Source organism: Myripristis murdjan, chromosome 17, assembly GCF_902150065.1.
Source record: "Myripristis murdjan chromosome 17, fMyrMur1.1, whole genome shotgun sequence".
NCBI classification, from domain to species: Eukaryota; Metazoa; Chordata; class Actinopteri; order Holocentriformes; family Holocentridae; genus Myripristis; species Myripristis murdjan.
This window is the reverse complement of record NC_043996.1, coordinates 35,066,920-35,084,995: the sequence shown is the minus strand read 5'-3', so window position 1 is coordinate 35,084,995 and position 18,076 is coordinate 35,066,920. Positions and strand designations below refer to the sequence as shown.

The 18,076-nt window shown below is 43.9% G+C and overlaps 1 protein-coding gene across 1 annotated transcript in view; it reads right to left on the bottom strand.

Moving 5' to 3' along the window:
- The window catches only part of LOC115375421 (uncharacterized), a 70,799-nt gene that overhangs the window by 14,452 nt on the left and 38,271 nt on the right, over positions 1 to 18,076 (bottom strand). The window contains exons 6-8 of the mRNA XM_030074810.1: positions 17,711 to 18,001; positions 17,511 to 17,585; positions 17,022 to 17,087 (exon numbers count right to left, since the gene is read on the bottom strand). Coding sequence (XP_029930670.1) covers positions 17,022 to 17,087; positions 17,511 to 17,585; positions 17,711 to 18,001 — 432 coding nt within the window. The remainder of the gene's footprint in view (positions 1 to 17,021; positions 17,088 to 17,510; positions 17,586 to 17,710; positions 18,002 to 18,076) is intronic.

Below are 18,076 nucleotides of genomic sequence, written 5' to 3'. Positions count from 1 at the left end.
AACCAGTAGGTAGGCTCGCCTGATGCCGCGATTACCAGCGAATGGCTGCATTGCGCAGTCAATAATCAACCATGTTGTCTGTGTCATTGTCTGTTGTGCTGCTGCAGCCGCGTATGAACAGAAGTTGATTTATAATGAAAGATATATATGGCAGTCTGTGTGAGCCGCTCACCTGTCAGATCCGGCAGACCTGACCGGGTGGGCGCGGTGCCGGTGCAGCGGCCGTCCTGCCTGATGCCGACTGGTGCCGCGGCCGGCATCGGGCGGCAGTCGTTTCGCGGGCGTTGACACTCAAAAAAATGTATCCAACGTTTTACAGCCGCTTCTTTTCCCGTTATTGTCTATGACAAAATGCTTTTTGTGTTGCTGCAGTGCTGCCTGCTCGTGTTCTGTGCTGCTGCTCCTCTGTGATGACGTATGGGACTGAGCCTGAGGGCTCTCACCAAAACCAAAGTGTGGCAGTGTCTCAGATGGATGTGACTGACTGAAAACACGCACTGTTGTGTTCCCGAATTATTACTAGTCTATACCGCTAGGTGGCAGTGTTGTAAAGCAGATACTGTTGAGACGGAATGTGATACAGAGAAAGTGTGAACCAAGATGGCGACTACTGAAATGTATGATACTGTTATGGTCTGCTGATAAAGTTATGCTTGCTATACTGCCAGTCTGCTAAGTAAACAGCATTTTTGTTCTACACTCCGGCCTTGTTCTTGATGTCCCAATATTACATTTTGGCGACGAGTGAACCTCACGTTACGTGTTTTTTTGGGCATTTTTTGCTGACCCAACATGGCTGGAAGTGTGCCTGCGCCTCCGATGTTTTTGCCGTGCCCGGGAGAGCCGGCGATGCCCTTCGACATGTGGATGCGGATTTTCAACAATTATCTGCTGGTAATTAACGCAACGGGAAATGCTTGGCCTGAAGCTCGCAGGAGAGCTACATTACTCCACTGTCTCGGAGCCGAGGGACAACGGACTTTCTACTCACTATCAGATACAGGTGACACCTTTGCCTCTGCTGTCGCTGCTCTAGAGAAACACTACACACCCAAAGTTAATGTTGTTGTGGAACGCCATGCCTTTAGACAGCGAAGACAAGCACCCCATGAAACTATCGCACAGTATGTGACCGTGCTGCGTGATCTTGCTTCAAAATGCGGCTTTGACGATAAAACAGATGAAATGATCCGTGATCAGTTGATTGAACATGTGACTAACTCCAACATAAGGGAGAGGCTCCTGCTTGAGCCAGATCTGACACTGGACAAAGCCCTAACAATTGCATCACAAGTAGAATCCGCTGTCCAACAAGCCAAAGCAATTGCAGCAAAGGACAGTGCCCCAGTGCAAGCTGTACAGCCCCGTCCACAGCTCACTAGAAAGAAATACAAACAGCACACTCGTCCAAATAAGCCGTCTAATGCCACTACTACATCTTCCCGCAGCTGTTTCAGATGTGGTTCTGACAAACATCTGGCTAATTCTCCCCAGTGTCCTGCAGCCAAAGCAACTTGCAAGTCTTGTCATAAAGTTGGACATTTTGCCCGTGTTTGTCGCTCGTCCAGCTCACCCAAGACCAGTGATGTAGGTGAGATACAGCTACCTAAACTGACTGTGCTTTACTTAAACAACCCTTGCCATGCACCAGACACACTTAAGTGCAAAATTAATATCAGTGCACCTGCTTCTCTTACCAAAGAGCATGAAATGGTTGTTGACACAGGATCAGCAGTGTCTATTTTGCCACACTACATGTATGTTCAGTACCTACAAGACATACCACTGCTTCCACCTGTTCGTTGGCTGGTGACCTACACAGGGAAGAGAATCCCTGTGCTTGGCTGCCTACATACCAAAGTGAGTAGAGGAGTTCTCACTGCCTCAGCTACATTCTATGTGGTGAAAAAGGGCACCCCTCTCTTAGGAAGAGATCTTCTGGAAGCCCTGAGCATCTGCATCAAAGGTAACACTGTCCTTCCTCCAGTGTCCACCACAAACTCTGCATCTACTCCCTGCATCTGTGCTGCTCCTGCTGTCAGCTGTGTGACTGCTTCACCTGCTCCTGTGTTGACCACAAACTCTACACCTGCTTCCATCCCTGCCGCACCAGACATTGGCTGCGCACAAAACTTTGTGCATAAGGTAAAAATTGACCCCACTGTTACACCAGTACGCCAGAAACTACGACGCCTGCCTTTTTCTGTAAGAGCTTCTGTCTCAGCAGAACTGGACCGTTTGCTGAAGGCTGGCGTGGTTGAAAGGATCGATGCATCACCCTGGGTTTCACCTATTGTGGTCACAGGACGAAAAACTGGCGGAATACGGATGTGCGCAGATCTCCGTGAACCAAACAAAGCTGTGGTCACAGACTGCTACCCCCTACCACATGTGGATGAACTGTTTGCAAACTTACAAGGTGCACAGATGTTTTCTACAATCGATCTAGCTAATGCGTACTACCAGCTGCCTCTCCATGAAGATAGCAGAGACCTCACAGCATTCATCACACATGATGGTTTGTTCAGATTTTGCAGAGTTCCCTATGGCCTTGCGTCTGCTCCCTCAGCCTTCCAGAAAATGATGGCTGACATCCTCAAAGGTCTCCCAGGTGTCCAAAATTATTTGGATGACCTCATCGTCTATGGCAACACCCCTACTGAGCATGACCAGAATCTCACCACTGTCCTCCAAAAGCTGAAGGAGGCTGGACTGGTACTCAATGAGAACAAATGTCACTTCAGGAAGACCTCCCTACGTTTCCTAGGTCATACAGTTACTGCAGATGGCATTCTCCCTGACCAAGAACACATCGATGCCGTCCTGAAAGCACCTCCCCCATCTGATGCTGCTGCCTTAAGATCCTTTCTGGGCCTAGTATCCTGGTATTCAAAGTTCTTGCCCAACTTTGCAACAGTTGTGTCTCCTATGCGTGCATGTGCCAGTGACAAAGACACATTAACGTGGACTCCTGCAGCACAAAGCAGCTTTGAGGAAGTCAAGTAACTCCTTGTGAACAGTCCTGCACTTGCTCTTTTCAACCCTTCTCTGCGACCTGTGATTTCCACAGATGCAAGTGACTATGGACTTGGCGCTGTCTTTGCACAAGTACAGCCTGATGGCACAGAGAAGGCGGTGGCTTTTGCTTCCCGCACACTGACTGAAACGGAGAGACGCTATTCAACCATTGAAAAAGAAGCACTCGCCTGTGTGTGGGCTATAGAGAAATGGAGAACATACCTGTGGGGACGTCGTTTTACTCTCCGCACAGATCACCAGGCATTGACGACACTACTCACCACAAAAGGAATCGGTCGGGCTGGAATGCACATCGCCCGCTGGTCCGCACGCCTGCTCTGTTTTGACTACGATGTTGTCTATCAACCAGGCTCTCAGAACTACACAGCTGATTGTCTCTCACGTCTTCCCTTGCCTGTGCCTGCTAACTCTATTACAGATGCAGAACCTGAGATGGTGGCACAGATTTCTGCTACCCTGAGCTCCCTTCCAGTGGCTGACTTTGACTCTGTTTGTTCTTCTTGTCCTGAAAGTGGTTGGCCTTCCTCCATTAAATCAGTAAGTGATGTACTGGCCCCATACTACAAAATCAGAGATGAGTTCTCAGTCAAAGATAACTACATCCTCAGAGGCTCAAGACTCATCGCACCACTCTCTTTACGTCACACACTGATCACACTTGCACATGAGAGTCACCAAGGGATCGTCCGCACAAAGCAACGCCTGCGTGACCTCTACTGGTGGCCAAAGATGGACTCACAGGTACAGTCGTGCATCTCTACATGCCTACTCTGTCAGGCTAATGATAAAACAGCCCGTACTTGCCCTGCTCCTCTGCAACCAGTCCCACTACCTGACGGGCCGTGGAAGAAACTTGGCCTTGATATTGTTGGACCCTTTGATACAGCAGTTTCTGCCTGCAGTTACGCTATCACGCTGACAGACTATTATTCTAAGTGGCCTGAGCTTGCCTTTTCACATACTGCCACTACTGAGGATGTTATTCACTTTCTGATATCTGTTTTCAGCCGTCATGGTAACCCAGAGAACATTGTCACGGACAATGGTCCACGGTTCACTTCTGCAGTTTTTGCCTCATTCCTGCACACCCAAGGTATCTCCCATAGTAGAACATCTGTCTACTATCCAGCTGCGAATGGAGCTGTCAAGAGGTTTCATCGCGCCCTGAGAGGCTGCATTCAAACTGCCATTCAACAGTCACAACCATGGAAAGAGACTGTAATGAACTGGCTCCAGGTGTATCATGCAACACCACATGCTGCAACCTCTACCTCACCATATGAACTCCTTTACGGCAGAAAAATGCGCACCAAACTGGATATTCTTCCCCTGCCGTCTGCCATCTCTCCGCTGGATGTTTCTGCTCGTCATGCAGTTCAGAGACATCAGGATAAAATGCAGCATTACACTGATGCTAAACGTGGCGCACGCATGCCTTCTTTCCGACCTGGAGAGAGAGTGAGGATAAGGAAGCCTCACCATGTTCCTAAAGCTCACCCCAGATTCACTTCCCCTGCAACTGTGAGAAAGAGAATCGGTCCAAACTCTTTCTTACTGAGTGATGGGAGTGATGGGAAGACTTGGAATGCCTCTCATCTTGCCCACACTCCTCCTGTGGCTGGACAAGACTGTGACACATCTGGACTGCTACATACAGGTGTTAAGCATTCCCCCTCTCACAAACCGCCACGTGTTAAATACAAGCCCAAGTGGCATAAGGACTATGTCATGCCATAGTTGGCCAAAAGTAAACTGAGATGATTGTAGTAACTTGTTATTGCAGCTAAGACAGCTAACAAGGTTCAGTGTGTTACTGGTTATGCACTAGACAGTATTGAAGTTCAGAGTAATTATTATTGCTACAGAATAATGTGCACTGTTACATGTTTAATGTGCCTTATGCAAAGTTACCATATTCATGATACCTATGCTAATGGTAAAATAAGAGTATTTGGTTATTTGTGTTTATTCCACAGGACAACTACAGCCTTACCTTATTACAGAAGGATTTATTTATTTCGTTTGTTTCTTCTACTGGCATTCACTTTATATTGAGAGCATATTCTTTTACAGAGAGAGATGTTGTGTTCCCGAATTATTACTAGTCTATACCGCTAGGTGGCAGTGTTGTAAAGCAGATACTGTTGAGACGGAATGTGATACAGAGAAAGTGTGAACCAAGATGGCGACTACTGAAACGTATGATACTGTTACGGTCTGCTGATAAAGTTATGCTTGCTATACTGCCAGTGTGCTAAGTAAACAGCATTTTTGTTCTACACTCCGGCCTTGTTCTTGATGTCCCAACATTACACGCACCAACATGTTTTTTGTTACGTTTTGTTTTAATCTCTTGTAATTGGCTCAAAATCATGCTCAAAACATGCATCCAAACATTTTTTTTTCTTTGTTTTTTTTTTTTTACCTTTTTATTCTGCTTTTGTTGTGTTATTTTGTGGTGTTTTATCTTGCTGTGCAGCACTTTGGAAAACCTTGTATTTGTTAAATTGTGCTATATAAATAAAGTGGATTGGATTGGATTGGATTCTTTAGAAAAACGCTCCCGAATAATGAGGAGGAACTTCGGACAGAAAAACTATTTGGGATCAAAGCATTATTTGCGTACTTCCGAATATCGTATTCAGGTTCGGGTACATACCTAGTACTCGAGTTTAGGGGGGTTAGGGTGGATGGCATCTACCCTGAAATAAAAATGGTCAAAATCATCCCCCCTGTAAAACTGCCATCCTCACTTTTCATCAAGTGAAAAAAAAATGACCATCCCCCCTGAATTGTTTTTACAACTCGACCACTGGACAGCAGCAACATCAAATATAACTCCTGGCCTTGCCTGACAGGTTGAGCCCATGTGTTTGTGTAAAGTGAGGACCTTTTCATGTTTCCATCACCTGCTTGTAACAGTCAGCCTTAAATTAAAAGCCTAGTTACTCAAGAATTTCAGGATCCTACTATAAATGGGTTGACTGTCAGCATTCAGTAAGGAAAACTAAATCATATATGTACTCTTAAAAGTTAAGAGTCAAAAATGGTGCTGTCAAAAACAAGGTTATTTAACAAAGGAGAACAACATGCACTTAATTAATTTCTCAGTGTCTCTGGCAAAGTCCATATGTCTTTAAAAAAACTGAAATAATTGTGTCCAACTCAAAAATCCTTCCTATTAGGCAAAAATCCCCTTCAAAATGCAGAAATATATCTGAAATCAGCAATGCATTGCAAAAAAGACAAAAAAGGCCACAATCTCACCAGCAGATATTCCAGGGAGTGGAGGAAAGGATGAAAGTCCCAATCGATGCTGTACAACACAGTGTTCACTCTTGACTGGGGGTTTTCAGCGCAGGGGAACCTATCCCTCAGACCTGACTCTTTCCTCTGCTTAAGAGCAATCTTATTAATTTAGAACATTTTAAATGAAATGTCCTCACACTGTTCCCTGGTTTCTCCTCTCTGCTCCCTCTTTACCTTTGTTCTCTTTTTTCCCCTGCCCCAAACATTGCTTCCATTTCAAAACTCCCTCCAACCACACCCACACAGGAAAAACATCAGTCACCACAGACATGACCATAAATGAATCCTACGTACTACTCCAGTGGGCCAAGCTTACTCAAGATATTGTCACGCCGGGAGGTGGTGAAGGACCCAAATGCAGGAGCCAGGAGGCACAGAGTTAGCAAACAGCAAAAATATTTAATGAACACTCAGGAAACACAGGAACAACCGACAGTAAGACAATAACTGGACAAGGAACAGAACTCAAAACAGGACTTAAATACACAAGAACTAAATAGCTAATGAGACACACCTGGAGAAGGGGCTGGAGCACAAGACAGGAGAACACAGAGGATAGGCTGAGGGAAACACTGGGAGGGATCAGAACAATCAGGGATAATTGACAGACACAGGACAGGGGCAAACAAGACACTGGGAGGGGCAAACAAGACACAGCTGAAATCAATGACTAAAGACTACAAAAACACAGAAAACATCAAACCATGACCGTTTCCCGAGCCAGTCGGGCTCGGGAAACTGGGACCGGGTCAGCCAGTCGGGCTCGGGGAACTGGGACGGGGACTGGGACCGGGTCAGCCAGTCGGGCTCGTTGAACTGGGACAGGGACTGGGACCGGGTCAGCCAGTCGGGCTCGGGGAACTGGGACAGGGACTGACACCGGGTCAGCCAGTCGAACTCGGGGAACTGGGACAGGGACTGGGACCGGGTCAGACAGTCAAACTCAGGGAACTGGAACTGGGACGGGGACCGGGTCTGCCAGTCGGGCTCGGGGAACTGGGACAGGGACTGGACCCAGGTCAGCCAGTCGAACTCGGGAAACTGGGACAGGGACTGGGACCGGGTCAGCCAGTCGAACTCGGGGAACTGGGACAGGGACTGGGACCGGGTCAGCGAGTTGAACACTCGGAACTGGGCTTGCTGGATTCCTGGAGCTGGTAGCTGGGCTTGCTAGGCTGCTGAGGCTAGTAGCTGGGGCTGTCGGGCTTTTGGGGCTCGTGGCTTGACTTACTGGGCTGCTGGGGCTCGTAGCTGAGCTTGCCAGGCTGCTGAGGCTGGTGGCTGGGGTGCGGCTAGCCTGCAAGTGGCTTACACACTTGAAGCTAGCACGCTGTTGACCAGCAAGCCGGCGCCTGGCCAGCTGGTGGCTACAAGGACCTCGAAATGCCAGTCGGGTTCCCAGAAATGGGTTCTGGGATGGAGCAGCAAGACGAACAACAGAAAGCAGCTGTGGCAGATGAGACTGGGGTGCAGGTTGGGAGGAAACTGGAGTGTCCAATGAGGTGTTCAGTCAGTAATTGTTCAGTCTGTCATGGACAACATCCAAACAGGGAACAAAGTGACTCACCCACGGCCTCTCTTTAAACCACAACTGTTGGACAAATATTTCTTTAAGGAGATGAGCCTCCTGATGGGACTGAGCCATCATGAGGTTCTCCACAGTCTGTTCAAAATGAAAAACCTTTTCTTTAAAAAGGCATTGCTCTGCTGGGTCCATGTTGTGGTCCAGTTATTCTGTCACGCCGGGAGGTGGTGGAGGACCCAAATGCAGGAGCCAGGAGGCACGGAGTTAGCAAACAGCAAAAATATTTAATGAACACTCAGGAAACACAGGAACAACCGACAGTAAGACAATAACTGGACAAGGAACAGAACTCAAAACAGGACTTAATTACACAAGAACTAAATAGCTAACGAGACACACTTGGGGAAGGGGCTGGAGCACAAGACAGGAGAACACAGAGGATAGGCTGAGGGAAACACTGGGAGGGATCAGAACAATCAGGGATAATTGACAGACACAGGACAGGTGTGGCACTGGGAGGGGCAAACAAGACACAGCTGAAATCAATGACTAAAGAGACAGAGCTGGGCAAAGGAAGCAACACCAAAACACAGGAAAACAGAAACACAAGAGACAAAAGTACAAAAACACAGAAAACACCAAACCATGACAGATCGGGCCCAGGTTGGACCCAAAACCGGTGATGCTGGTGGTGCCGTGGACTGGCTCTTTGTGTTCGAGGGAGGAGAATATGCAAAATTGCTGACATCTGAGCCCTCATTCGTCTCTGCTCCTCGATATAAAAAAGCAGCTGGATTTGCAAATGCAAACATATGGAAAGTGTCTGCACCAACAGAAATGCGACTGCTACTGTGAATGCATCCATGATCATCACCATTATAGACATAATATACATATATCATGTCTATGACCATAGCCAAATGTAAACATTGCTCGCACTTTTGGCGCATAATGTGACATCGACTGCCTGAAACTCTGTATTTCTTCGTTTTTCTCAGTTTACATGCAAATGCGAAATCTCCACTTTGGCCGTAGTTTTTAGAATGATTCGTTTTCAGAGGTGAATTCGCCGTTTGCGTGTAAATGAAGGGAACAAACGAAGGGAAATGTCTCCGTTTTTAAAAATACCCGTGTACGTGTAAACGTAGCCTGTGTGTTGCTTTGAGGTCCAGTGCATAGCCGTGACATACACTCTTTGTCAGCAAAATGTGCAGCCAGTTGATCAGGGCCTTCAGTGTCGTGTTCCATGTGATGCGAGGCCTCGTTTGTCACAGGTCACCTGGTTTCCTGTAAAGCGACACAAGCCTCATGTGACTCGCCCTGTCGTGCTTGGGACACGCCTCCAAGCCTCGGCTTCAAACGTCCCAGCACTGCTAGTACTTTACAATGTAGGTTACTCAATACAGTCAACTCCATAATCTGTGTCCAGCATTCTGTTAAATTTTGTCGTGTGTTTGATATAATAAGTATCATCTCCGTGACAGATGTTAAAATTCGCCGGCTCTGTGCTGTGAGAAAGGAGCCAATCAGAGTTTGGCTGCAGAGGGACCTTGTATGTTTGTGTTACGATGCTACACAATATGTAATAAATCTCCCAGAAGCAAATATAAAAAGGCTCTAGAACTGATCCCTGTGGAACCTCAGAGGTCAGTGGAGCAAAACCAGAACATGGTTTCCAACAGCAACAGCAAACTCTCTGCTCCATAGATATGAAGAGAGCCAGTTCAGAGCACAACAAAGTCCACATGCTCCTTGTTCAAATGTCACCTCTGCCCTCCTTTAATAGCCACTGCTGAGGAGCCCTTGAGCAAAGTGCTGAACCCCTGGTCAGGTCTGAATGTGACAAACTGGATCGGGGACAAATCCACTTTCAACATTGAGATCAGAGTTAAAACAGAAGTTTGTGAATCTTTGGAAAGTGACAGACAGCACGTCTCATCTGTTGGACTCATTTCAACTGGAGGAGGAATCTAGGATACCGCCTCTTTCTACCTCAGTGGCTCAAATAAAGCAAAAGAAATCAACCTCTGACAGTCATGTTGGCAGCAACAGCAGAGAAACACATCATGAAGCCCAAATACGACACTTGTTCAATAATTTGGACGTGTTGACCTCAGCTGACACATTCAACAACACACACAGGTTTTTGTCACAGCACTTTTCACTGTGGGGAGCAGCGACTACTTTGGCTCAGGCACCAGACTGTTTGTAACAGGTAAGACACAAAATTCAATTTTCCGTCATTCATTTTCTTGTAAAAGTTGAAAATGGGGCTTTAGGTTTGTTTTCTGCTGTTTTAGACTTTCCATGTCAGTCTGTCATCACTGGCAGACAATTCAATATGCAGCCATTCATACATGAAAAACTAAATGAGTGTGTGAAGAACGTTTGTTTGGCTGGATCATTTTCTTGTGCATCCTAACATCTTGAAAATCTGCCAAGTGATTAGAGAAAGTCAGCAGTGCTCCTCTAATTCCATTCTGTGTTATCACAGGCTGATATTCACTGTCTGGGACTCAATAATCATGATGGAGGAAAACTTCTTGTATTGATTCATATTCATACAGCCCATAATAACATAGTGTGTGTTGCTGGATGCTGAACTTCATGTATTAAGGATCAGTAAATGAAATGTGCTGCTGTTGGAAACTTGTGGCTGCTTTTTTTCTCTCTCTTCTCTCTCCTGAAAGAAATGAAGGCATGAAATTAGAGATGAATTATTGTGGAGGCTTTTCCTGCTCGGCTCATTAGTCCACTATTTGTATCAAATCTACAATTAATCAAAGTCAGTCTCTGTGATGAACATGATTCTTCACAGTTTATTTCATGAAGCTCTGCTCTGCATTGTTTTCAATGGAAATTATAATTGCCAACACAAGAATTTAATAAATAAATGAGAGCATGATATTTTTGCAGCCTGTTGTAAAAATATCAGTATTTTCTGGTTTATTGTGTGATTTTCCCAGAGACAGTAGTAATCTCCTTCAGCCGTTGTTTCTCCGTGTGATTAGAAACTTGTGAAGGTTGTGTTCTCTCTGATCTGATTTGGCGAGGAGTTCCACAGTTCAGCTGCTTCAACTGAAAAAGCCGTCTTCCCAAACTGTGTTGATGTGTGTTTGATACAACAGCAGTATAATGTGCCAGCACTACAATGTCTTACTAACTGACTTTAATCACAGATCTTTGCAACAATAGTAAAAATTTGAAAATCAAATTCAGAATTGTCAAATTAAAGTTTGAGTTGTGACTTTTCCAAAAGCCAAACTGGATGAGATGAAGTGGACGGTGACCAGCGCTTTGATGGGTTGTGACATACACCCAATCGCAAAAAATCTGCAAAAATCACCCAGAACCCTTGTTCCTCTGTTATGATACCTTGAATCATATATGATAACAATGACATGTTACATACATGATAGTAAATATGGGTAACACTTTACAATAACAGTACAACAATTAACGTTACTTAACGTTAGTTATTGCCATAATGGTTAATTAACTGTTAGTTAATGATTATTATGGCATTTATTAATGTTAATAATATCTACAATAACCCTTAAATAACATATAAATTAATACCTTAGCATGAACAGCATTAGTTAACTGTTAGTTAACTATTATTTAATGTTTATTACTTGTTACTTAATGTTTAGTACGGCATTAACTAACGTAAATTGTTGTACTGTTATTGTAAAGTGTTACCTAAATATGTTTTATGTTGCGTGCATTACAAAATATATTTAGTATGGTATGTCTCTGTAAAGAGACTTTGTGGTTAAAGAAAGGATAAAAATTTAAATAAAAAAGATGCATGAAAAAAGGGAGAATAGGAGAAGGCTACAGCGTGTCAACATTTCATGTAAAAAAGGTTCATACCATGACAAAAGAAGGTGCTCATTGGACTTACGGGGAAAATATTTCCATGAGAACGTACAGAAGGGAGAGTCTGATGAAGGCCATGCTCTGGCCGAAACATGTTGGAGCTTTTTATCATGTAAGCCACTTCGATTAAAGGCTTTTTATGCACAAGAAGAGTTGCCTTGGATTATCTGTACGTTCTCATAAAAAAGATGTATATTTAATGAAACATGAAGGTGAATATATTAATATGTTTTAAAATGTGATTTAATATTTGAAATAATTTTTGTTATGAGACCAAAAAAATATGATAGGGAAAATGTTTTGCAAACGACAGCAGATTCATTTTCTTTTGTTAAACACTGTAAATATATTGGGAGCACCGGTGGCTTATTGGTAAAAAGTGCGTAACAGGGCTCAGTCCTGATCGCAGTGACCGGGGTTAGAAACCGACATTAGGTCCTTTGCTGCAGGTCATCCCTTCTCTCTCCCCTGCCCTTCCTGTCTCTCTCCACTGTGACTGTCAAATAAAGCAGAAAAGCCAAAAAAAAAAAAAAAAAAAAAAAAACCTTAAAAAAAATGAATGAAAAATAAAAATAAATATGTTAGGAAATATATTTTCCACATGACAGCAGATACATTTTTTTTTGTTAAACAATGTAAATATATATTTTTCTGCCACATGATATCTGAGAATAGTTTTTAGTATTTTACCCCGATTTTGAAAAAAATAAAGTCCATCATCAATAAGAGCTGCCAGATATTTGTAAGAATAGATGAGGGCGTCATCTGCATACAGACGTACATTTGTCATCCAGATTGTTAACCCAGATTGTAAAGAAGAAAACAAGAACAGAGCCTGGAGCGACTCTTGGGGAAAACTTGGAGCAACATTTCATCCACTTGATGAGAGCCTCACAAAGACTGACACAGCATCCAGCAGCTTCCTGAGCCCAGACTGATCACAGGACAAGACACAGGCAAGTCAAAACAGGGTTTTCACAGTGAGTGTGACTGTGTGCTGCTCGTTGCTCTTGTCAAACCTCAGATCGTCAAGTTGTGCCGCCCAAAGTGAGCATCTACCCAGCGACCAGAGCCGACCTGAAGGGGAAGAGCTCCCTGCTGTGTCTGGCCACATCCATGTTTCCTCCTCTGGTCCAGTTCTCCTGGAGGACACAGGACAACAAGAGGATTCCTGAGGGAGAGCGAGTGGAGCTCAGAGAGGAAGAGCACGCCGCCTCCATCTTACTGATCGATCAGGAGGATCTCATCATGTATCAATACATCTGTTCCGTCAAACACCAAGAGGGCACGGTGGAGGCCCTGATAAAAGGAGGTAATGAGGAAACAAACTGTGGGGTTGATTAGTAAAGCGTGCTGTGTTGCTGTAATGTCTCAGTCTCTCAGTGATTTACCAAATACCAACATAGAAATAGTATAAAATAAGTTGATTTGAATGCGCTGCGTCTGGAGTCTGTCTGAAAAGCAACATGTCTTTCAGAGCAGAGACAGCAGCCATGAAAAAGATGTTAGAGAAGCTGTGAAAAACAATTTGGGTTAACGGAAAGAAAAATAAAAACTAAACTTTAGGAAAAAAATGACAACTAACTGAAGTCATACTGTGTTTTTACACAACTATAGTAACCTCAGTGTGTCTGTGTGTGTGTGTGTGTGTGTGTGTGTGTTTGTGTGTGTGTGTGTGTGTGTGTGTGTGTGTGTGTGTGTGTGTGTGTGGTCTCCCAGTGTCCTTCCAGTTCCAGTGCAGGGTGAAGCTGCTCTCTCTGGTTTCCACAGTGATGATAGTGAAGAGCATGGTGTACTGCTGTGGACTCTCTCTCCTGATCATCCACAGAAACAAGGGACCTGCTGACTGACTGTCCTGAAGCGCCGCTTGATGATGTCATCACCGACTGTCCTGCAGCGCCGCTTGATGATGTCATCACTGCCCTCCTCTTCCTCCTGTCTGTCATGGAGCTCCTCGTCTCTCCAAATGCTTCTGTGGTCTTGCTGCTGCTTGTTCTAAAGGTTCCAACAGAGAACAAACAGGAAACTCCTGGTGTCAAAGGCTCTGAATCAGCGCTGCTCTTTATGTCCTTCAGTTTTGGTGACGCTGTGTTTCTGTTGTGTTTGCTTTGTTGGGAACTGATTCAAAGAGCAGTTTTCATCCATCACATGTAAAATCAGTCAGTCTGCCTCATAGCTCAGTTCACCTGTATGAAACACGCAGAAATCATAACAACTTCATGTCATGTTTTCCTTCTTTGTCCAGGTTGTGAGTTTGGCAGTGAACATGTTTGATGTGTGGACATGCAGAATGGATTTTAGAAGCACAGCTCTGTCTGTTTTCACCAAGAAATCTCATCCATTAAAACAGTTCCTGCACAGAACTTTCACTGTTTTCATTTGTCTGTTTCTACTAATGCTCACTGACTTTATCAGTATCATTATCATTATTATTATTATTATTATTATTATTATTATTAGTCATGGTAGTAGTACAAACAGTAGTAGTAGTAGTAGTTGTAGTAGTAACACTAATAGTAGTAGTACTGGTAACTGCAGTAGTAGTAGTAGTAGTAGTAAAAGTAGCAGTCGTAGTAACAGTAGCAGTAGTAGTAGTAACATTTGTAGTAGTAGCAGTAGTAGTAGTAACAGTAGTATTAATGTATTAGTAGTAGTAGTATTTGTAGCAGTAGTAGCAGTAAAAGCAGTAGTAGTAGTAGTAGTAGTAGTAGTCACAGTAGTATTAGTAGTAGTACTAGTAATAACAGTAGTATTAGTAGCAGAGACAGACAGACAGACTGACAGACTGACAGACAGGCTGCACGTCTCCTCCGGGCTGTATAGTGATAGCAGTGGTGATAACAGCAGTAACGACAAAGCGAACTGTGGTTGCTATGACAACAACAATCACACTGATAATAATGATAGCGATAATAAGATTGATAACAATAATCAGAATGATAATAATAATAGTGATAATAATGATAGTGATAATAATAATAGTGATTATAATGATAGTGCTAATACTGACAGTAATAATAATGAGAGCAGCAGAGGCAGCAGTGGTGGCAGCAGCTGTGTGCAGCTCAGCGGTGAGGACACATAAAAGCTGCAGTGTTGACAGTGAATCAACATTTGACTTCCTGCTGGGGGACACAGAATGTTCCAGACAGGCGCTGTGGCTTTCACAGCAGCTTCTGTGCAGCCTCCGCTCCGTTAGCTGTGGTTTCTCATATCAAGAAAACAACTGCTGCACCTCTTGGTTCTGCTCAAGAGCCCTTCCAGGAAGCCCACCGCCCACTTCAACACACAGCAATCATACTCTCATATATATACTATATCTATATTTATAAATATAAATATAAATATAAATATATACCAGCATGTATGCACTGGCAGTTATCAGTGCATACATGTTGGTATGCACTGATAACTGCTGGCCAAAGTAGGAGTGCATGGCGGTCACTGCAGTGGACAGCTGGTTAAAAGTCATTTTCTCCTAAATGCAGTGGTTTCTATGGTGGAATTGCATATCAGCTGTTAGAATGCTCTCTGCTGCTCCCCTCCATTGAGCTTCATGCAGAGACTGTCAGTTCTTGTTGCTGAAAACATATTAATACCATTATAAAATACCAGTATAATGACATGGTAATACCAGTCCTGCATCTTAAAGACTCACAAAAATGTTCATGCCCTAAGAAGAGTAAAAACACTTTAGAAAAAAATCTTGACTCATGTTTTCATAATTCATAAAGGAGGAGTAGAGGAAAACAGAAAGGGACAAATATATATAGATAAAATAATGGTTTTTTTTAATTGGTTAATTAATTAATAACAATAACAATAATTAAATTCAAATATAAATGTATGTATATATAAAATATGTAAGACACAAACACACACACACTGTGATGTGACACTTTATTGAAAAGGTCGATAGAACAGAACAGAAAATTCATCTCATGTTGGTTTTTGTTCAGAGGAGAATTTCACAACCAGGAGGGGAAACATTTGTTATGGATCCTGACCTGGAAAACAGATTTTATCAACAAATAAAAGCTCATGATGTCCTTTCAAAACATGGAGAAAATTTGACGAGTTCATCAGCAAGAAATCAGCCAAAGACTGGAAGGAACCAAAGAAAACGTCCAAAGAATTAGAAAGAATTCATTAAAAAATTACAACAAAACAAAAAGTACAATTATAATTTCATACAATCATATTTTAAGTCAATTACTCTGAAACATCGCAAATTTAGCATCCAAAAAAATATAGTCACCAGAAATAATGGAAAAAACAAACAAACAAACAAACAAAAAACAAGAAAATTGCCACCAAGAAGAAAATGAACAGGCGATACTAAAAGTGAATTTTGAGAATAAATTGCCTTTCCAAAATAAAAGCCTTTCAAAGGGTTAAACATAAAGTGACAATGTTTCCAATGACTGAGCAAAAGAGGAAATGCAATTAACTGATGACACTTTGCTCAGTGATGACATCATCAAGCAGCGCTGCAGGACAGTCGGAGATGACATCATGAAGCGGCGCTGCAGGATAGTCGGTGATGACATCATCAAGCGGCACTGTAGGACAGTCAGTGATGACATCATCAAGCGGCGCTGCAGGACAGTCAGTCAGCAGGTCCCTTGTTTCTGTGGATGATCAGGAGAGAGAGTCCACAGCAGTACACCATGCTCTTCACTATCATCACTATGGAAACCAGAGAGAGCAGCTTCACCCTGCACTGGAACTGGAAGGACACTGGGAGACCACACACACACACACACACACACACACATACATATTGATGCACAGGATTTACCATCACATCTAATGTGCGTGGCCACACACATGATCACACACCACGTGCAGTGAAATGCTGAGTGTGTGTGTGCAAAAGCAGCAGGACACAAAGCACCAAGCACACACAGAATAAAACACATAGAAAGAACGGCAAAATAAAAACTGGCTGATAAAAATGAGGGGAAAGTAAAGTAACTGGCAACTGGGACACAAATGAAATTGAATGATGTGCAAATGGAATCATGTGCAACTAATGTGTGCAAAGCCACATACGATGCAAAGGTGCAGATGTTGATGCTTGACATGATTGCAGCAGTTGAGTATGAAGAGCTGCTGTCAATGCTCACAGTGTTACTGTCAGACAGCAGAAGAAGAAGTGAGATGCTGCTGTGCAAATGTTGAGCATCCAGTCTTCAGGAAGCTGCTGCACTTCAGTCCAACGTGCTGATGGAAGTGAATTAGCGAAGGCAGCAGCTGATCTTACCGTCACTTTGCTCCCCGGCTGGTGGCTCTGCTGTGTCTGTGACTGGAGGGATGGAGGCTGCAGACGCTGCAAGGAGGGAAAATGTCATTTCTCTGCTCCTCTTGGCTTTTGGAAGAAGATCATCTGTGCTTTTACACCTGAACCATGATCACCTGTTGCATTTGCTGAATTATGAGAGCAGGCCTCATGTTTTCAAATTACCCATATTTCACTAGAAAACATGAAAAAAATAGTAAATTATGACAAAACTAATTTTACAGCCAGGTTGAGAGAAACCTCCCACTTCATCAAACAATCTGTCCGTATTTCAATGAAATGAGTGAGAAAATCAGGACCAAAGACAAACTGGCTGTGATGTGAAGCTGTTTGCTGCGTCAGCGCTCCCTCTCCATCTTCTTGCTGGACTCTGTAGATTCAGCTGAAGCCGTTGATTTACTGAACTGAACACATGATTTCTTGTATATTAGAGAAGGCAGCAGCTGATCTTACCGTAACTTTGCTCCACGGCTGGCGGCTCTGTTGTGTCTCTAACTGGAGGGAGGGAGGTTGCAGATGCTGGAAGCTCTGAAACACAACATGAAGGACATGTTGGAGGGAAAAGTGTCATTTCTCTGCTCCTCTTGGCTTGTTGGACGTGTTTCCAGATGAAGCTAAATCACTGCTGAACACATGCAGCTAGAATTCATTACCTGGTGGTATCTTGGCCTCCACCGTGCCCTCTTGGTGTTTGACGGAGCAGATGTATTGATACGTGTTGAGCTCTTGCTCATCGATCAGCACGATGGCGGCGGCGTGCTCTTCCGCTCTGAGCTCCACTCGCTCTCTCTCAGGAATTGTCCTCTTGTTGTCCTTTGTCCTCCAGGAGAACTGGACCTCAGGAGGAAACATGGATGTGGCCAGACACAACAGGGAGCTCTTCCCCTTCAGGTCGGCTCTGGTCGCTGGGTAGATGCTCACTTTGGGCGGCACAACTAGACGATCTGAGGTTTGACAAGAGCAACAAGAGGCACACAGTCACAGTCAGTGTGAAAACCCTGTTTTGACTTGCCTGTGTC